The sequence below is a fragment of the Pungitius pungitius genome, chromosome 13, assembly GCF_949316345.1.
Source record: "Pungitius pungitius chromosome 13, fPunPun2.1, whole genome shotgun sequence".
NCBI classification, from domain to species: Eukaryota; Metazoa; Chordata; class Actinopteri; order Perciformes; family Gasterosteidae; genus Pungitius; species Pungitius pungitius.
This window is the reverse complement of record NC_084912.1, coordinates 467709-489673: the sequence shown is the minus strand read 5'-3', so window position 1 is coordinate 489673 and position 21965 is coordinate 467709. Positions and strand designations below refer to the sequence as shown.

Genomic DNA, 21965 nt, shown 5'->3' with positions numbered 1-21965 from the left:
CTGCGGCTTCCACCAATCAGCGAGCTGTATTGGTAATACGCTGCCGGAATTCCCCTCGCGCTGCGGGGCTTTCCACTGACTGACAACACCACCGAGGTGCTTCCGGTTAAGAGAGCTGTATTTCAAACTAAAAGCGCAATTTACGCGAAAACCTCAAAAGACAATTGATATTAGACAAAATAACAATCATCCATAATATTAACTTCAATATCGATTGAATACGTTTTTTTTACCTTTTCTTTTAATTATATTGAATATCACTTGTACTCATTTATTACAGCAAGGATTGGAAGGTAAGTTGGTTCAATATTTATTAGGCAAAAAAGACAAACCTCCACAGTATCACTAAATATTGTATCAATATTTAGTGTATAAATACTTCCATGAGTTTAACAAGCATCTACTAATTTAGTTTTGACATTTAAAATTAAAATGCATAAGTAAGAAAATAAGACTTGTAACGTACAGAAATTCTACAAAAGTACAATACGAGAAGACAGTAGCAAAAGTAAATTGAAAATAACAAATATCCGACTAAAATGGAGGGTAAAGGACAAAGGTTTTCTTTTCCAACTACCTTTACCTTGAAGAGCAGCAACCGGAAGTGGCCCTGGCTGCGCTGCTGCTGACTTGACTTTTACTCTTCAGAAGTTCGGTACTTTTGGGGAAAACGGACGTCGGAGCTGCTGAAGGTAAATCTCACCTTTATGCTCTCTTTCTAATCTACCGATCGATACCCGATCGATAACTCATCGATAACCGATTCCCGATCCATAACACGAGCACGTTGACACCAAACATCAAACCGTCCGACGGGAAACGACAACAAACCGGAGGAGAAGAAGTGCGACTACGCGTCACTTTATTTAATATTCATCAGAATGTGTATTTAATGTCACGTCACGTGTTTGTTGTCTTAACGATTTTGACATCTTCATCTTTATTGTTGTTTATTCTGATGGGAACAGCTGCATTAACATAGAAAATAATAATAATAAGACCTGCTGCAGGAGATTTAACAGACTTTATTTACTTTAGTTATTGTTTGTTATAGATGAGGTAAATAAACAGTGCACATTGTGTAACTGAGAATTACTGAAACATTTATTAAGTCATTTGTTTACATAACTTTAGTTGTTTTTAATGTTTTGTAATGTTTCGTAATGTTTCATCACTACATTCTACACCAAAATGATGAAGAGCAAAAGTCTTTAGTTGAACTTTAGATTGAAAAAAAGATTGACTTCTTTTTTTCAAAGAATTCCTTGAAAGAAAATCCAGGTTTAAATGTATTGATCAGGCTAACAGGATCCTGATCCTAGTTTAAGTTATCCTGAAGTTCAATTCAATCCAAGAAACAGCTTAAGAGGATTTCTTCTTTGATTTTGGAGGTTTTTAAATGTAAATATATATAAAAAAGAAGATTGTCTTTAAAATACTAAATTAAATCTGTCTTAAAATCCAGATCAAATGAACACACCGGTTTTATTCTTATATAATTATTTTATATGTTGTTTATTCATGTCAAAACAAATTGTATCGACTTGCTGTGATGAAGCACCAAGTTCCACCAATAATATCGTATCTTTGCCACAATCTGAGCCCGCCCACTTTAAGCCGTCCAATCGAATATGATGTTTCGGTTTGAATCTCTGGTGCTTTAACTTCACTTCACTTTTCTAAAAATAAGATATTAAAGGAGCTTAATTCATTTCCAGCTGGTGTGGATGAATATTTAATATATAAGTCAATAAAATAAAACGACTCTGGCAGCGTTTGGTTTGGTTTCACTTTCCCTCCCTGGTAGCTAGCTATCAATAGCGATCAGCTAAAAGTAGCTATCAATAGCTACTGGTAGCTATACAAGCTATGACATTTGTTATTGGTTTGAACTTTTTTACGAGTTGTTGTGCTCAGCAAGGTTCAAAGGTCATCCTGCTTTTAGTCTGTGCTAAGCTATGCTAACGTTTTTGCCATGCTAAGTCTTTATGCTAAGCTACCGTTTCCCCCATGCTGGAGAGGGGAAATGTCGGACTGTTTGTTGTTTCCAAATAGAGGACAACGAGTGGAACTTCCCACTGATGTGTTACTATATGACTTCATCACACACACACACACACACACACACACACACACACACACACACGCAGACACACTAAACGGTGCTTAAATCCTATTTTGTACCTGCAGAAACAGGAGGAACTGATCGTCCTCCTGCAAAGAGCTGAGACTCCGTCCTCTCCTCCATCACCTCCATCATCCTCTCCTCCATCCTCTCCTCCATCACCTCCTTCGTCAGCGTGCTCAGTCATGGCGGGAGCTCTCAGGTACGCGTCCTTACTATCAATCAATCAAACATGTCAGAAGGTCATGTGATGTGTCGCGACCCTGACCCTGTATGAAAGATGGCTGGCTTCTTACTTTCTCTTTTTCTACTTTACATGATTATTCTGAATATTATGTAAACAATAGTCAAAGAGGAAAATGTAATAAATGAATAATAAATTGAAGATATTACAGTTAAAATGATAAAATGTTAGACTATAATAATATGAAATAGAAATATATATATTAAAAAGCAGATTTATTTATTATTTAAGTTATCCGATGAAGGTAGAAAGACAAATAAAACACTACAAATATCAGACTAAACTAATAAAGTACAAGTTTTGATAAATGTTGGATCCGGATTAGTTTAACTGTTTTAACATCTAAAGACACTAAAACTGTCACATAAATGGAAATCTCAGAGTAAATAAAATGTACGTGTTGTATAATAAATGTAAAGATTAGAGGTCAAACTCCTCGGCCTGAATCCACCTGCCTGGGTTTTATGTAAATGAGTCCATGCTCTGTCCTGATTGGTCGCTGTGCCCCAGGGGGCCGTCCCACCTGCCTGGAGGCCTCAGAAGTTGTTCAGATGCCCTCAGAGTCCCACGCGAGGCATCTCTTCCTCTTCCTCTTCCTCTTCCTCTTGCTCCAACAGGAAGTCAGGTCATGCAGAGAGTAGCCTTCAGATCCATGTCTCTCTATATTTGACTCTTTGTGCTTTTAGTGCATTTTGATCATCAATAAGTGTTTGAGTTCCCTCTCTACAGGCTTGGGTTGGTTTTACTGTGGGAAAGCAGCTTGTGGGAGGAGCTACATGCAACTCATCTCTTTTTGAGTTCTATTTAACACATACACACAGATACTATCACAACATAGATCTATAGATCTATTTTCACTAGTATGAGGTAAACAGAAGTTCTCATGTGGGTTCAAAGGTGAGCGAGACGCACTTTTGTCTCTTTTATTCATAACAAAAGAGTCAAAACTTATTTTCTTCCTTCTCTTCTAAGCGAATTATCAACAGCAGCAGAGTGACATCATCACCAGTAGCCACGCCCCCGCAGATCTGGAATTCTGGGGGTTTTCCTCAGCTCAACCACTTCCAGGAAGTGACTGAAAACAGGCTGAGGGGGGAGGGGGGGGAGGCACAGAGAGAGAGAGAGAGAGAGGAACTGCAGCTCGTTCACTCTCTTGTGGTCGAGTGTTTTTCTGATTTAAGATGATTTATTGATCATGTACTTTTACTCTTTAGACGAGCAGTGTTTCCTGTTTGAACCCTTTCACATTAAAAGCACTGTTTGTCCCGCAGGATGAGTGAAGCTCCGTTCAACGTGTACGACAACGACGTGAGTCTCTTCTGCTTCATGTGAATTATCAAAAGATCTTTTTATCAACTATATTATAATAATAATATTTATTTGTTATTTATGAAACGTTGTTACAGAAGATTTAAATCAATGACAACGTAATAACTACAAAGCCTCAATTCTGAATGAAGTTCATTCATGTTGTTCCACAACCTGAGTTTCCATAGAAACCATAACATTCCAGATATTTATTGAGTATTGATTAATTCTTCAACTTTCTGTGAGAATGTTTGTTTATAAGAAGTTTTTGTTCCTCAGCTGCAGATGAATTTGATGCAATACGACTACATTCCTCCAGTGGACATCAAGACTGAGCCCTACATGCCTGAGACAGGTGATACTCACGCCCCCCCACCCCCCCCTCAATAAGACCTCATGGGAGCTTTGTCCAGCCTGCAGGTCTTTGTAGAACTTCCTCTTGTGTAATTTAGTCTATCGCAGACAGTGGGGACATTAGAGATGCAGCAAAGACATGAACCAGGGACAGTTCTTCTCTCCACGGAGTTCCCCGACACCTGCAGCCTTGTAACTGACTTCATGTCTCATTCATACCTGGAGACGGAGACATTTCCACCAGTAGCTTGTGAACCAGACTGTAGACTCTGCTTTCTGGGTGGTGACGTTGGGGAAAGTCCCCGTTTACCCGTCAGTCAGTAACCAAACTTCTTGTGTTGCAGCTCATGGTCCTTACATCCAGATCATCGAGGAGCCCAAACAGGTGAGAAGAACCTGTGACTCGCTGTCTGGGTCCTTTAATAAAATCACATCCGTACTTTTTACTATGAACATCAGCTTCTTTCATGAAGGTGTCCCACAGGGATGGAACATTAGTGATGATAGCGAGTCTCCTGATGAGCATCAGACCTCCTTCATGGAGGGAAACGTCTCAGAGAACCACAATGTCTGCATTTCATGAGGGAGAAGATGAAACTTGATTGATGGCTCAGGGGGAATTCCCACAATGCAGCACCAGAGAAACGAGTAAAGTGCTCCGTGGATCGAAAGATTTGAACATGAACAATACGGAAAGAAGAAAACTGTAGATTATTCAAATTAAACAGTTTAGAGACAAATATTTTAACCATGAAGTATATTTTACAGAAGTATGTAGGTAAGACTAGAAATATAGAATAAAGGACAATTATATTTAATGTACACACTTTCTACATATAATAATAATAATGTAGCTGATACCGTGATATCAGAAGTAGTTTAATACAATGTAAATATTTAAATGTGTCGTTTAAGGATTCAGTTCAACATACAGTAAAAAGTAAAATAATAGTTATTGGCTAGTTGAGACACACTAAGATCAATAAGACATTTCCCAGAAGAATATTGTTATTTAAGATCAGAGCAACAGTGGAATATTTTCAGAAGATTCAAAGATCCTGAATTTGTGTGTTTGTGTTCCCAGAGAGGCTTTCGTTTCCGCTATGAGTGCGAAGGTCCGTCCCACGGGGGCCTCCCAGGGGCCTCCAGCGAGAAGAACAGGAGAACATACCCCACCGTGAAGGTGGGAACCATAACAACACGACCACAACACGACAACAACACAACAATAACACGACAACAACAACATGACGACAACACAACATGACAACACTCTGACAACCGCACGACAACAACACGACAGCACAACATGACAACAACAACATGACGACAACACAACATGACAACACTGACATCCGCACGACAACAACACGACAACAACACGACAACAACATGACAACAACATGACAACAACCGCACGACGACGACAACACGACAACAACACGACAACAACATGACAACAACACGACAACAACACAACAACAACATGGCAACAACATGACGACAACACAACAACATGACAACAACACTCTGACAACCGCACAACAACAACACGACAACAACAACATGACAACAACACTGTATGAGTGAAACTCATAATAATAACATATTATAGTATTTAGTTTTCCATGTCAGGAAAACAAACTGAACACTAGTCGGCGCTGTCCGAGGGTAACGTGAGAGAGAAGAAGACAGCAGAGCGTCAGGTGGACGTGACGAGGGTTGCTATGACAACTGAAGTGTTGAGGTTAGGAGGAGTGAATTACACCAACACTCAGTGTCCCGTCTCAGATCAATAACTACGTGGGACATGCCCGGGTGGAGGTCCAGCTGGTGTCCCACACGGACCCTCCTAGTGTCCACGCTCACAGTCTGGTGGGACGTCACTGCACTGAGAACGGGACGTGCACGCTGGACATCGGGCCCAACGACCTCGCCGCCTCGTGAGTATCCAATCAGCTGCCTGCATTGATCCGGCTTCAGAGGCCAGAATCCTCCACTTCTTCAGTTCTCTCTTCAACCAACTGACATCAAACATTTAGTTAACCTTTCTTTTGAAATTCTTAATATGAAATATGGAAGTTTCTTCAACTCTTTTTTGAAATATTGTTAGATTGATTTTTTTTCTGGTGTTGGTGATGTCACTTCCTGTAGATTCAGTAACCTGGGGATCCTCCATGTGACCAAGAAAGGTGTGGTGGAGGTTCTGACCCGGAGACTGAGGGAAGAGAGGAAGAGACAGAAAGGACCTCACTGTCACCTCACAGGTACTCACACACACACAGGTACACACACACACACACACACACACACACACACACACACACACAGGTACACACACACACACACACACACACACACACACGCTTTGCTTCCTCCAGGATGAAGTCACATGTGAAACATGCTGCTGTGCTTCAGATTCAGAGGAGAACGGCCTCCTGAAGGAGGCCAAGGAGCTGGGCAAGGTGATGGACCTGAACATTGTCAGGCTGAAGTTCACCGCCTACCTGCAGGACAGCAACGGAGGCTTCACCAGAGGCCTGAAGCCTGTGGTCTCCAACCCCATCTACGACAGCAGTGAGTCCATCTGACCTCTGACCCCGAGAGTCGCCGCGTCTCCTTTCAGTGACGATTCTAACGAGTCACGCTTTATGCGCAGAGTCGCCCAACGCCTCCAACCTGAAGATCTCCCGCATGGACAAGACGTGCGGCACGGTGCTCGGAGGAGACGAGATCTTCCTGCTGTGTGACAAGGTCCAGAAAGGTGAGAACAGTGGTCTGGAGGAGCTGGTGATCGGTGGGTATTGATCGCAGGTTCACCTCATCGTGACTCTCTCCCGCACCGCGCAGACGACATCGAGATCCGCTTCTACGAGGAGGACGAGGAGGGAGGCTGGGAGGCCTTCGGCGACTTCTCCCCTACAGACGTCCACAAGCAGGTACAGAGTCTCTGTGTGAGGGACACGGTCCAGCTGCAGGTCAACCAAACAGACCCCAATAGGACAGATGAGGACACCAATCTGAACTTGAAGAACCCTCCTTGAATCTGTATCAGCATACTGTTGCTGAACCAGGTCTGTGTCCTCCCTCTGTGTCCTCCCTCTGTGTCCTCCCCCTGTGTCCTCCCCCCTGTCCTCCCTCTGTGTCCTCAGTACGCAATCGTGTTCAAAACGCCGCCCTATCACAGCACGGAGATCGAGAGGCCCGTCACCGTCTTCCTGCAGCTGAAGAGGAAAAAGGCCGGTGACAGCAGCGACCCCAAACAGTTCACCTACACCCCCCAGGTCCAAGGTCAGTCCACCTACACCTCCCAAGACTCCAGGTCTGTTCAGTCCACCCCCACCCCCCAGGTCCAAAGTCGTTCTCAATGCGTCTGTCTTCTAACCTCTTTCAGACAAAGAGGAGGTGCTGAGGAAGAAGCAGAAGCCACTGCCTCACTATGAACCCTGGAGAGGAGGAGGAAGGGGGGGAGGTGCTGGGGGGTTCGGAGGAGGAGCTGGAGGAGGAGGTAGAGATATCATTTGAAACACAATCTTATTAGTGAAGGAACCACTTGTCCACAGCTCTTGAGATGTCTTCTTTTAGTCCATAACGTTTCCAAACCTGGTGGACTGGAAGCTCACTGCGGACTTCTGTCTCCCTTCTGCAGGGTTCCAGTTCAACCAGCAGATGAATGGAGGAGGAGGAGGAGGAGTATTCTTCACCGAAGGCTTCACAGGCTTCGGGGGAGGGGCTCAGATGTCGGGGTCTAACCCTCAGACAGGGGTCACCCAGCAGCAGCTGATCCGGCTCGGTGAGCTCCGGCGTCCTGATGGTGACTCGCTGAAGACGTGAAGGAAGTCAAATTAATACTTTGTCCTCTTCGTAGCTGCTGTCCTCCACAGCCGAGCCTCTGACAGCGCCAGACAGACGGCTGCTGCCCTGCTGCAGTACTGCAGCACCGGGGACGCCCGCGTCCTCCTGGCCATCCAGAGACACCTCTGTGGCGTCCAGGACGGAAACGGAGACACGTAAGATCTTTGCCTAGTTTTTCGCCTTCATGTCCTGATGATGAGACACATGTTTAAAACTTCAAGGTCATTTCAAGGTTAGATGAAGCTTTTGTTCTCCCATAGGCCTTTGCATCTGGCCATCATCCATCAGCAGACAGGTGTGACGCAGCAACTGATCCACACTCTGCTCAGTAGCCAGCAGCAGAACATCCTCAACACGGCCAACCACCTCCAGCAGGTAGCATTACTAATGCTAACACCTAGCACCCCACTAACTAACCCTAATAACTCACCTCAGTAAAGCTAACCACCTCCAGCAGGTAGCATTACTAATGCTAACACCTAGCACCCCACTAACTAACCCTAATAACTCATCTCAGTAAAGCTAACCACCTCCAGCAGGTAGCATTACTAATGCTAACACCTAGCACCCCACTAACTAACCCTAATAACTCATCTCAGTAAAGCTAACCACCTCCAGCAGGTAGCATTACTAATGCTAACACCTAGCACCCCACTAACTAACCCTAATAACTCATCTCAGTAAAGCTAACCACCTCCAGCAGGTAGCATTACTAATGCTAACACCTAGCACCCCACTAACTAACCCTAATAACTCATCTCAGTAAAGCTAACCACCTCCAGCAGGTAGCATTACTAATGCTAACACCTAGCACCCCACTAACTAACCCTAATAACTCATCTCAGTAAAGCTAACCACCTCCAGCAGGTAGCATTACTAATGCTAACACCTAGCACCCCACTAACTAACCCTAATAACTCATCTCAGTAAAGCTAACCACCTCCAGCAGGTAGCATTACTAATGCTAACACCTAGCACCCCACTAACTAACCCTAATAACTCATCTCAGTAAAGCTAACCACCTCCAGCAGGTAGCTAACTTTTAACAGGTGGTTCTCTCCTATCTGTTGTCCACCTAGTAATGAATTAATCCAAATGGCTTCCACTGTATCCCGCCAACCTCAGTCCCAGGTAACAAGTAGAACCATCATCTCACCTGCCCACTAACTCCTCCCCTTGCCGTGTTTGCAGACTCCTCTCCACTTAGCCGTGATCACCCGGCAGGTGAAGGTGTTGGAGGTGCTGCTAAGGGCGGGGGCCGACCCCAGCCTGCTGGACAAAGATGGTCGCAATCCCCTGCATCTTGCATCGCTAGCAGGAGACACCACCACGCTGCGCCTCCTGCTGGCTCACCTGGGAGAACGCCACGCCCACCTGGTCAACACCCCCGACTATCACGGTTAGAGAGCAATCAGGAGGATGCTCAGTGATAACAACTTTGAAATATGTACTATTTATTGATCTCTGTGACCTCTCTCGTCTCAGGTCTCCATCCTCTCCACCTTTCTGTGAGGAGGGACGGCGAGCGCTGCCTCCGCCTCCTGGTTGAGGGCGGAGCCAAAATAAACGCACCTGAGCAAAAGAGTGGAAACACCGCCCTCCACCTGGCCGTGAGGGAAAACCTGTTCAAGGTGGCATGTACTCTCATCACAGAGGTACGACACACACACACAGACACACACAGACACACACACACTCACACGGTGACATTGTGGTTTTACTCTGCGTTTGTGTACAGTTGAAGGCGGACGTTAACGCCACCACGTTTGGGGGGAACACGCCTCTGCACCTGGCGGCTGGTCTGGGCTCACCGACCCTCTGCTCCATGCTCATCGCTGCAGGTGAGTCACATAAAACACTAAAAGAACTCAGAAACACTGATACCACGTGGTAGAAAATATTCCAATGTTCCACCAGAAAAGTACATCAGTAAAAGCAGTTCAATCAAGTACAATGACATCATTAACATGAATACTAACACATATTTCTATCATAATCATCTGTTTCTTCAGGCGCCGATAAAAACATGGAGAACGACGAGCCGCTCTTCTTCCCCTCTTCAGACGAGGAGGAAGACGAAGACGAACCAATCAGAGAGCAGGAGGCCTGCTCTCAGCCAATCAACCCCCTCAAGAGACCCGCACGAGGACACACCCCCTCGGACCTCACCAGGTGTCGCAAGGTACTTCCTTTCAAAGTAAATGCACAGACCGCATTAACACAACGATGACACCCATTTCCTCACCTCACTGCCTCCTTTCTTCTTCCCTCGCTTCCTTGTCCCCCCCCCCCCCCCCCAGGTGAGGAACCTGTTGAACTCTGGACTGAGTCCTAAGTCCAGTCTTCACAGCAGCAAGAAGATGAAGTCCAGCAGCAGTGAAGGTTCGTTACTTGTAAAAACTCAACCTCAATCTGTACCAAGGAAATCCCCTTTGGTGACATCATCATGTGATGTATTTTAGGGGGGGCGGCGTCGGGGGTGGACGAGGACACGCTGTCCCGCCTGGTGGAGCTGCTGAGTGTGGGAGACGTCCCCTGGAGGAAACTGGCAGAGAAGCTGGGGATGATGACGTTGACTCACCTTTACCTGGACAGCCCGACACCCTGCCACCAGCTGCTGCAGCACTACCAGGTAGCATGCACCTGAGCTCTCTCACCTGTCCCTGATGTCTCACCTGTCCCTGATGTCTCACCTGTCTCTGATGTGTCCAGCTGGGTGGAGGTCCAGTCGAAGGTCTGGTTGAAGCTTTGCAGTCTCTCGGTCTGACAGAAGGAGTCAGACTGCTGAGAAGCAGCGAGCTACGAGATGACAAACACAGCACAGGTAGCTCCGCCCCCGTCTACCTGCATGGAGAATAGTAACCTCCTAAATGAGATCCCGTGTGAAGCGGTTTGTCTCTGCATGCTGTGTGAGTCACGTGACTCAGGTGGAACTGTTTATTTTCTGTCCAATCAGACGCCACGGTCGACAGCGGCTTCGGCAGCCAGCCAATAGACGAAGAGGAGGAGCCGCCTGTGGCCAATCAGTGACGAGCTGGAAATTAAATCCCATCTCGAGCAGCACTCTCATCTCCTCATCACCTCCCTGCCAGGACTGAGGCTCCAAAGGGGACCTGTTTGGGGGCCCAGGAATCTCAGGGGACTGGGATTGGGAACGGGACCAGGACTCCAAGGGGACTAGGACTATAAGTGGACTAGGACTCCAAGGGGACCAGGACTCTAAGTGGACTAGGACTCCAAGGGACTAGGACTCTACGGGGACAAGGACTCCAAGGGGACTAGGACTCTACGGGGAGGACTGCTGCCTTCCAGATGAACTCAGACAACCAAAAACCTTTGACTTAGAAATAAGAAATAAGATTTTAATTTGGATGTTTTAGTGGAAAAAGACAACTTTCAAAGTTTCTTTGTCCCTTGTTATTTTTCATATTAACTTATATTTTGTTTTTCCTGCTTCTGTTTTAAATAAACAAAGTTTGTCCTTTGCTTCACCTCGAGTAGCCTGAATTCCAATTCATCTGTGTGAACATGAAGGCAGCACAGCTGTCAGCTTCTCTTAAACAAATACTATTTCATGTTTTCATAGAACAATAAACAATAACAATAACTGTGGAAAAATGTTTCAGTCAATTAACAAAAAGACCAAACATTGTTTGTACTTTTTATGTGGAATTAAATTATAACGATATTTAATATTAATAATAATAAATAATTAGTAAATAAGTTGAAATGCTCCTATTTTAAATTCAGAAGTCAACATAAATGTAATAATAAAGCAGTTTGTTCAATATTCAAAAGTATTGAGGTACATTTTACTATTTCGGCCATTTTCTTCATCACTTTCAGTAAAAGTTACCACGAAGTCATTTAAATAAATTGTAGATTCTTAAATTGTAAATTATTTTTTTGAGGTATATTTTAAATGATGAAATTTAGTCACAGATCTATGAAATACGGTTTTCCCAATTTTCAGTTTTATCTGATGATTCAAACGTTTCTTCATAATTGTCCTTTTCTCTCCGTTGTTGTGTTTCTTTAACGCTTAAATAATCTCAGCCGGGGGTAATAATAATAATAATAATAAAGACTCCGGACCTTTGTGTTTTCAAACCCTTTTATTATTATTTCTTCCTCTATGTTTGTGTTTCACTACGACAAAAACAGACACGAAGTGGACGGCGTGTTCGTCTAAAACCTCCAGAGGAAGAAGAGGAATAAATAGAGACCGAAGATGATATGGCTTCTCAGCGTGGACGTTTATACACACACACACACACACACACACACACACACACACACACACACACGTGTGTATTGGTAAAGTAGGGTGAAGCATTGATTGATAATTATGGGATGGATTCATCTTCAGCCTTTAAATAGTTTTCATACAACACAGTACTACTCCTGCCACGCACAGTCACACACACACACACACACACTATAACAATGTTTGCTTGTTAACTTGACTGTTGCAGCAACAGTGTGCTGTCCATCGTATCTCGTTGCCATGGAAACCCCTCTGCTTGCTGCAGGAGGCCAGCGTGCGTCGCTGTGCGATCAAAAGTACCGATAAACCGCGTGTGAGTCTCTGCTGCTCGCTCTCCTTTCATTTAACAAAATAAAGGTCCCTGACAGGAACACAAGCTCTTACTCTGAAATGCCGATGTTTGGGTGAGAAATAAAAAACAGGTTTCCTCGCCAATGAGCGCTTCCTCCCCGTCGACCTTCGACCTCTCAGCCGGGCTCTGAGGAGCCAATCAGAACAGAAAAGGTTCCCATGATGCATCACACCGACCCTCTAACCCTCCTCCGGTCTGCTGCTCTTCTTCTTCTTGCTTCCCTCTTTAGTGCCGCCGCCGGCCTTGGAGGACGAAGACGACGTGACCTTGAGGCTCTTGGAGGTCACGGCCCCGCGGCTCTTCTCCCTGTGGGGGTCGTCCACAGGCAGCGTGGGGCTGGAGTGCGCCCTCTGCAGGCCGCCGTCGTCAAACAGCCGTGACTCGAAGGCCGCCAGGTCCTCGTCTCCGCTGGACAGCTTGGCCCGGAGCAGCATGGCGTACGTCCCGTACCGGGTCTTCTGCAGGGGGGGGGGGGTGAAAGCTTTATTGACAAGGACAGTTAAATACATCCCATAATACAACAAAGTCTACTAAGCCGTTTCTGATAGAAAGTATCTATGGAGTCCTGGAGGAGGAGGAGCTGAATGTCTACCACAGGCCGCAATAGCTTGTCCTGTTACCATGGTTACGGTGATGTAGGAGACATACCTCAAACTCCAGGTACTCCTGCCGCAGCTTCTGCTCCTCCAGCTCGCGACCTTTGACCTTCCGGTCCGGCGTGGAGGCCGTGAGGTCAGCCAGCTCAGAGGACACCGCCCTGAACCGGCTCTCGTGACATTTGACCTGCTCTTCCTGTGGAGGGGGTTGGGGGGGGGGGGGGCAGAGGGAGAGTCAGCTGATGGAGGAGGGGTCTGAGGGGCGTCGGGCGGAGCTTCGTACCTGGGACAGCTTGGTGTTGGATCCCGGCAGAAGAGGACGGCTGAATCTCTTCTGGGAGCCGATCGCCGCCGGGAAGGGGGGCGCAGAAAACATGGCCGCCACGACGTTGATGCGCGTGATCCACGACTGCATCTGTTCTGCGTTGCTGTGGGGACACAACAAGGGTCAGGGGTCAAAGACTTAAGGAGCAGAGTACAGACAGACAGACGGGTTCTCACGGCGCCTGCAGCAGGAAGACCCGCCAGTCAGCCGTCCTCAGGTAGAAGACGTTGGGTCTCTTGCTGTAATCGGCCGCTCTCAGGGCCAGAGAGTGATGGATGGAGACGGCGTTCTTCACGTCCTCCTCCGTCAGCTCGCGCTCTGCATGGAACTCTTCCTGTCAGCCAATCACAGAGCAGTTCAATACTCAATGAATAAATAAAGACTAAATATGTGTAAAAGGAGCGTCTGTTGCTGTTTAAATCACATCAAGCTACTTCACAAAAAACAGGTACAAATAAGTCCTCTTTGCATATTTATTCAATCTGGGAGAAAAGCAGCTCAGATGTTTACCTTCTGCAAGTAGAGCACCAGACCCTTCAGCACGGCGTAGAAAGACTTCCAGCCCCTCTTGCCCCGAGCAGCTGGGAGAAACAAAGCATCATGGGATATCACACATTACAAGTGGCTTCCAACGTGTTCATCTAAGCTTTACCACAAAGTAGAGACCTAATAGATCCACCACAGCGTCATCATTATTCAATAGAGGCACATCAATGATATCCATATATATTATATGTACATTATCACTGTGTTTGGGCTTCTCCTGACTCATGAGTCAAATACATCGTAATCAATAGAGACCAAATTCTAAAGACCAAACACATTCACGTCAGAAAGCGACCAATAACATCTTTGAAGGTGCTGCTAACGCATTGCTAACATTAGCATCAGGCATGATGTTAATATTAACAACATGCTGATTGAAGAAGGAGAGGAGGAGGAGCCACCAGGACCTACTTCTCCTCCCATCGGGGTCGGCGTGGACTTTTCGGATCAGGAAGCCGCTCTTGTAGAGCTCGCCGTCGGCCTGCTGGGCGACGCCCACCAGCGGGTTCCCTCCCCCTCCGAGGCGCTTCATGGTGTGGGAGGCGGAGTCCGTCCGGACGTCAGCCAGCTCCGACGTGGACTTCCTCAGCTCCTCCTCGTCTCTGATCAGAACCAGCATGCAGCCATTACCATGGTAACAAGGCATGGAGATAGATCACATATATATATAGACAAAGCAGGGAGGGGTTGCTGTGGCAACAGAGGCTTAAATAAGAGAGGTTGGGCAACACACACACACACACACACACACACACACACACACACACACACACACACACACACACACACACACACACACACACTTCAGATGTCTGGAGTAAAAGCAGTCGAGGGTCCACTCACATGGTCCATTGGAGCTTCTCGTTCTTGATGGAGCTGTAGAGCGTCTGCAGAGACACAACACAGTCAGTGTGTGTGTGTGTGTGTGTGTGTGTGTGTGTGTGTGTGTGTGTGTGTGTGTGTGTGTGTGTGATGAACTCAGACCACAGCAGCATGCAGGGCTTTTAATGTGAAACAGAGCAAACAAGTAAGTTTTGAATTATGATCAAAAGTCAACCAATCAATATATTTAGAGGGAAAATCCTTAGCCGATCAATTGGTGAAATATACCAACAGAAAAGTGACTGGAATTCCATCATTCATTCACAATCTGTGAGGATGAATTTGGAATGAGCCTCACAACAAACCACGAAGGCACAAACATTTCATCTTGTGTTTTGGGCTTCATGGTGTCTTCATCTGACCACGAGAGAGAAGACCCACCGACACCGTTCTCCCCCCCTGTGCTTTTATTGTGAAGGTTTTTGCTGGTAAGAGAATCTTGACATGTGATCCCCTTTTAGTGCCTTTTTGTTTAGCTTTTATTTTGACGCCGAGTTTAAAGTTCTCGTGTTTCCTCACTTCAGAATTCTGGAACCTTTACTCTGAAGAGCGCTGGGACCACTTCCTGTAAACAACAGCTCTACCTTCTTCTGGCGGTTCTGCCGGTGCCGGAGCCCGTCCTGGGTCTTCCCCAGCAGGTCGGGGAAGTCCAGCGGTTTGAGGGAGCGGGAGCGGGGGGTTCTGGGATACCGGAACGGGTCGGTGTCCCTGGAGTCCCGCCCGCTCCGCACCGAGCACAGCGAGCGCCCCGACGAGTGGATGCTGTTGACGCCGATCATGGCGGCGAGGTCAAAGGTCACAGGAGGGTCTCACAACAAAGGTCTTTAAAACCAGAACCAGTCTGCGGAGAAGGAGATACGAGGCTGGACGTGGAAACGTTTCAGCTCGTCCTGGAGGTTCATGCAGGAACCACGAAGCCTCAGAGAGCGTTTACATCATCAGAAAGAAAGCAAAACAAGACGCTGTGACCACCACGATCAGTTATTTCATGTGATGATGAGTGTGTGTGTGTGTGTGTGAGTGACAGAGTGTGTGTGTGTGTGACAGAGTGTGTGTGTGTGTGTGTGTGTGAGAGTGACAGAGTGTGTGTGTGTGTGTGACAGAGTGTGTGTGTGTGTGAGAGAGTGACAGAGTGTGTGTGTGTGTGACAGAGTGTGTGTGTGTGTGACAGAGTGACAGAGTGTGTGTGTGTGTGTGTGACAGAGTGTGTGTGTGTGTGAGAGAGTGACAGAGTGTGTGTGTGTGTGACAGAGTGTGTGTGTGTGTGTGTGTGTGACAGAGTGTGTGTGTGTGTGTGTGACAGAGTGTGTGTGTGTGTGTGTGTGTGAGTGTGTGACAGAGTGTGTGTGTGTGTGCGTGTGTGTTTAATCCCTCTCTAACGGTGTGGAAGCAGTGATGCGTGTTCCATCGGCTCAAAGTCAATCAGGAAAAAAAACCATCATCAAAAATGTCCACAGCTGCTCGTCCTCCTGCTTCGTCTCCTGCGTCTCTTCCACAGAGGCTTCAGAGGGCCGGCGGGGGGGAGAAACCCTGGACTGCAATTAGCTGCATGACGGAGGAAAGAGACGAAACAGGACGGAGGGGGGGGGGGCCCCCGCAGAGAGACAGAGACCCCAAAATGTTCCTCTGGAGACGTCTGATGGAGGGATGAAGAAGAGAGAGGTGAGCTGATGGGGAAAAGAGTTCCTCCTGTTGCACTCTGGGTAAAAAAGGAGAGCAAATCCTTCCTTCCTCCTCCTCAGTTGTGAATCTCTTTGTCCTCCAACTTCACTCCCACTCTTTCTCCCCCCTTTCTTGTCGTCGTCTTCATCCTGCAGGAGAATCCCTCCGTCAGGTGAGCTCACTCCTCCTCTTCCTCCTCCTCTCTGCTGAGACTGTGATGCTCTCCCTCCTCCCTCCCCCGTCTCTCTCTCTCTCTCTCTTTTTTTCCCTTGCTCTCTCAATGCGTATTTTCTCTCTACAGCAGCAGCCAATGAGAGCGCAGAAACCGGAGCTCAGGCCCGCCCCCACAGCGCTCCCCTGAGCTGTCAATCACAGAGGACTCAGAGAGACGCTTAGCAGGAGATAAATCCTTCTTAATTAGAATAAAGTTACATTTTTCTAATTTTTAAAATAATGCTATATATACATATTTATAGCATTATATTTTAATATAAATTTTAATATAATGCTATATAGCATTATATTAAAATTTTGGAAAATGTAATTATATATATATATATATAATGTGTTGTATACAGGTGTGTGTGTGTGTGTGTCCATGTGTTGTATACAGGTGTGTGTGTGTGTGTCCATGTGTTGTATACAGGTGTGTGTGTGTGTGTTGTATACAGGTGTGTGTGTGTGTGTGTCCGTGTGTTGTATACAGGTGTGTGTGTGTGTGTGTTGTATACAGGTGTGTGTGTGTGTGTGTGTCCATGTGTTGTATACAGGTGTGTGTGTGTGTGTCCATGTGTTGTATACAGGTGTGTGTGTTGTATACAGGTGTGTGTGTGTGTGTGTCCGTGTGTTGTATACAGGTGTGTGTGTGTGTGTGTTGTATACAGGTGTGTGTGTGTGTGTGTGTGTTGTATACAGGTGTGTGTGTGTGTGTGTGTTGTATACAGGTGTGTGTGTGTGTGTGTTGTATACAGGTGTGTGTGTGTGCTCTTGTTCTTCTATGCCGGTGGGGACCTATACCTGATTGCACACAGACCGGTGGGGACTTGTGTCCCCGTGGGGACCTAAAGTGAGGTCCCCACGGGCAAACCCCTCCCACAAGCTCCAAAATGGTGTCTAGATACACCCCCAATGATTTTTTCTGAGGTCCCCTGGAACATCAATTTCATGACAAAACTGTGTGAGTGTGTTTCTGAATGCGCCCCTAGTGGATGCACACGGGTACTGCAGTCCCCATGAGGTTGGCTGTTCTTGAAGTGTGCGTCGCTGTTTTTCCACTCACTACCGCCCCCTATCGGTTCAAAAGTGGTATTTTCGCAACATACACTTTCAATGCTGTCTGTTTGATGGTGGTAAAACAGACCACAAATAAAATGCTTTATTTCATAAAAAGTATACAAATAAATAAACCAAAAAATTCATACATACATAATATTAATACTGATATTGATCAAATTATTCAATTAAATAAAAATCAATTTCATTAAAACAATTATAAGGTTTATTTCAAATGTATAAAATGTTAGACTAGCCTTTATGTAAACTCTTGCCTGTTTATTTTATACTATTTTAAGGATATGTTGTTATTAGTATGTCATCATTGATATTATTGACAATCGTAATAATAGTCTATATTTGATTTCATTCATCATATGAATAGTGTAACATGAATTATTGCAGAGATCAATAAGGTCTTTTATTTTCAGATAACTTGTCTTAATAAACAGTGCCCACTGTTCAATCACAACGCTATGGATGATAATAGACAAGCAAGTATAGAGTTGTATCCATAGACAAAATAGGAGTACAAAAGACATTTTACTTTAAATCAATATAGCAAGATGCTTTGATGGATGACCATTTAATGTGTACACTTTCTATATCAAATTAATTAGGTTAATATTTGCGTGAACTATAAATGACAAGTTGTTGACTTGCTGAGGGATTGCATAGAGCAGGGGTAGGCATTGTATGGCTCGCGGGCCACATCCGGCCCTTTGGCTGTCCGTGACCGGCCCGTGAGAGGTTGATTGGAAATTACAAAGTAAATATTTTTGTCTAATTTTACCTCATGCATGGACTAAAGCTGCAGTGCTTTTATTCTTCTCCTTGGCTTTGGACGAGAGCTAACTGAGGAGCTGGCAGCACTGCGCTCAATGAAAGTGATAACGACAGGGAGCGATTTATTCACGGAGGTAGATGCATGCACAAACATGCTGGGTCTGAAATGGGACCAATTTGCAGGTGTCACAACAGAGGCCTGTCCAAGTCCTGTCAATATTTTTGCATTTTATAAATGTGGTGACCCCTGCTGTGGAGGCAGCAGCTTTGCAGTGGGATTTTGTGGGCTGAGTTTGGTGATTGAAGGCACCTGGGCCCGGTTCCCTGAGATTAAAAGACCCAGTGTTTATTCTCTCTTCTCTCTCCAGCAGACGTCCGGTGGTGTGGTCGTGTACCTTTTTTTTGTTGGCTTATGTTAAATAAAGAAGATGTTAAAACTCTTTAAAACAGTACAACTCCAATCTTGTCATGGCCCAAAGAGCCAGGTTGTGACATAATACATCAGCCTGTGTTGCAAGTCAAAAATTAACCATGTCATTGATGTTGTCACTAAAATATTTAACTTCATCAGGGCACAACCATTGAATCACAGACAGTTTGCTACACTTTTGGAGGAGCATGAGAATGAACATTGTGACATAGGCTACGACACAGCACAGTCATGATTTGATTGTTATATATGTAAACTATTTAAAATCTATAACACCCCAATAATGCAACTAAAACATCAAAAATGGTTAGGGTGGTGTTCTTGTATATTTACCCAAGTGCTTTCCTGTGTTATTTTTAGGCTATAGTATCAATATAAAACATATTTTACTGTAGGATGCCTTAGCCTGGAATCAACCAAGGCCTGCAGTGTGAGCTATTTTGCATCTGAATTACATGAGGGCAAAGGGAAAAATTGCCCATAAGAAATATCATTTTGCCTCAAATATCACTACGAAAGGGGCCAAAAATGCCATTGAATGTTTTTGAGTCTCGCCTTGACTGTTGTTCCGTGTGCGTGAAGGATCAAACGTTCTTAAAAAGAAAAAAGGAGCACTTCTTGATCAGACCTGTGAGTTCGCAGAGAGCAAATCCAGTCTCCGTCACCATCTCAGGTCCAAAAGAAAAAGGCCCTCAAATTTAGCAACAACCAATGTCGTTGTCTACCGGGGAATTCTTCTGCTGACTTTATCAAGTGGAGCAAAAACAACAAGAAATACGTGTCCTTTCGTCACCAGGCAACCGAGCAACATAGTGGGTGATAACCAGTTGTTTCAAAAGTATTCACATTCATTACTCAAGTAGAAGTATAGATACTTCTGTTGAAGTATCAACTCAAGCTTTTAACTTAAGTAAAAATACTGATTGTGTAGGTGTAAGGGGAAATAATTCCATCAAGTACAAAGTCTTAATGTGTAATCTCGCTCACAGAACATGTCAGTCCATTACAATAGACAATAATAATTCAGATCATGTGAACCTGCCGTTCGGATGATATAAACATGGTGATGTTCAGAGAGGCAATGCTAAAACATAGGGACACATGCTCAAACAAATAAAACGCCCCTGGATACTTCCGGTTAAGTTAACCATCATGTGTTGATGATGTCACAGAGGTGCGCGGTTTTGTGAAATAATAAAGATGGACGGATACAGCGCCAATGACTAATATTAGTACTACGTGTTTTACTTGGACAATTAAATGTCAGTGGACACTCACAAATACTACAGCCCCCATCACGATTACAATTGTTCACTCCTCAGTGCGCGGTTTCGCCCACCAGCGGAACCCCTCCGCCCCTAAACCCGGCCGGTCCGCCCGCAACTTTCAACGTGCTTATTAACTGACGGACCTTCTTGCGGTCCGCGAAAAAGGTTATTAATAGTATATAATATATAATAATATAAGTTGACGCTTTGTTGCGTAAAATAAAGACCAAACGAAAAGAATAAAATGATCTTCTGTCATTCACGTAAGAAAATAAACTCACGTGTCTGCAGCTCAATAACAACACCGAAGGAACAACGTCTCGACCCCGGTTTAAGTCTCCAGCAGACGAGGAGTAGCCTCGTTAGCAGTTTAGCTAGCTAGCATTTATCGCTCTCCCATGTTTGAAATATCTAACCGTCCTGCCTCCACATACGGTTATGTCCCAGGTGTGGTCTTGAAAAGCGAGTTCCATTTTTATGTATGCATCAATGCATTCCAACTAATGAGGCTTGCTAGCTACCCTTAGTTAACGGTTCACAGACTGCTGTCAGTGAGAAATATTTCCACTCTCCTATAGGGTTGGGTACCGAGAACCGGTACTAATATAGCACCGGTTCCTACGCGGTACCTACCGTACTGAAATGCAACGCAGATTTCGGTGCTTAGTTTCGGTTCCTGAGCCGATTGAAAAAATTTATTTACACACTCTGATGACACCGTCCTCTCAGCAGCAAACGATAGCCTACCGTGTGGCAAGCTAGCCATCACCCTTCTATTCTATTTATTTAAGTCAGTATTTCCCTCCCTCTTTCAGCACGCGGCACTATCGCCCAGACGGATGCAGGCACACTATTGCGCGCACACACAGACACGTGCGCATACACAGGAGAGCTGCGCTCTCCAGCGGACACAGAGCGTGAGTCCGCAACTACCGCACCCCTCCCGTCGGACAGCCCCCCACTGAAGTATTAAACAGAGGGTGTAACGACGTTCCTTCGGTGCTGTTCGCCATTAAGCCAAGTGCGTAACAATGCATTCTTTAGGAAATATTGAGAAAATACCAATCTAACCCCCCCAATATACATGGTTACGCCCTTGAATGGGGCCTAAATATTATGTGAATTTCCTACCCTGCTATGGCATGACATATTATGCAGCACGATAAAGTGTCATTAATGTCTACATTGAATCAACGGTGCTAGAATATTTGGTGTTTGGTTGTCCTCCCCCAAAGCCCATATATATGGATAACTTGCCAACGATATAAACTATTTGACAAAAGTATATAGATAACACTGCAATAAGTAAGACAAATCTTTCGATATGAGACAGGCTGTCTCAGTTGAGTTGGGGTCTGATAGGCGCAGATACGAAGACAATTGGTTGAAGTTGTCAACATCAAAGGGGGCTGACTTTGGCAGTCTAGAAAGCTTTTGGAATACACCCTGAAACCAGAGATGGGGATGGTGAGAAGAAATTCAGTCTGAAGAAGAGTAAATGGGATTGGGTCAAGGGTGTATGTGGTGAGGCAGTTAGAGTACATACTGAAACCTCTTGTGAAGCAACATAAGGCCTCCTGATGGTATCAGCCCCAGGGTGCTGAAGACCTGCGCCATCCAGCTGTCTAAAGCCCACCAACATCTCCTTATTCTGAACCTAAAGCAGCAGGCAGTCCCGATGCTGTAGGAGACA

General features: G+C 45.4%; 2 protein-coding genes across 5 annotated transcripts in view; one reads left to right on the top strand and one right to left on the bottom strand.

The window, feature by feature from the left end:
• Positions 1-614: 614 nt before the first annotated feature.
• nfkb2 (nuclear factor of kappa light polypeptide gene enhancer in B-cells 2 (p49/p100)) lies at positions 615-11383 on the top strand. The gene is made up of 24 exons (XM_037465184.2): positions 615-692; positions 2191-2327; positions 3641-3677; positions 3957-4032; positions 4376-4416; positions 5116-5214; positions 5823-5974; positions 6186-6298; positions 6450-6608; positions 6691-6795; positions 6882-6970; positions 7184-7322; positions 7426-7539; positions 7681-7824; positions 7900-8041; positions 8147-8261; positions 9078-9285; positions 9372-9541; positions 9625-9727; positions 9899-10068; positions 10187-10268; positions 10349-10518; positions 10599-10710; positions 10843-11383. The coding sequence occupies exons 2-24, from the start codon at positions 2311-2313 to the stop codon at positions 10914-10916; spliced, it is 2631 nt and encodes an 876-aa protein (XP_037321081.2). The 5' UTR covers positions 615-692; positions 2191-2310; the 3' UTR covers positions 10917-11383.
• Positions 11384-11988: 605 nt separating this feature from the next.
• The window catches only part of psda (pleckstrin and Sec7 domain containing a), a 38052-nt gene continuing 28075 nt past the window's right edge, over positions 11989-21965 (bottom strand). For all 4 annotated transcript variants that reach the window (XM_037464777.2, XM_037464776.2, XM_062566756.1 and 1 more), the window contains 7 exons: positions 14816-14859; positions 14384-14574; positions 13937-14007; positions 13603-13760; positions 13385-13529; positions 13154-13297; positions 11989-12963 (listed from right to left, as the gene is read on the bottom strand). In XM_037464777.2, coding sequence (XP_037320674.2) covers positions 12685-12963; positions 13154-13297; positions 13385-13529; positions 13603-13760; positions 13937-14007; positions 14384-14574; positions 14816-14859 — 1032 coding nt within the window. In that variant the 3' untranslated portion in view covers positions 11989-12684. The remainder of the gene's footprint in view (positions 12964-13153; positions 13298-13384; positions 13530-13602; positions 13761-13936; positions 14008-14383; positions 14575-14815; positions 14860-21965) is intronic.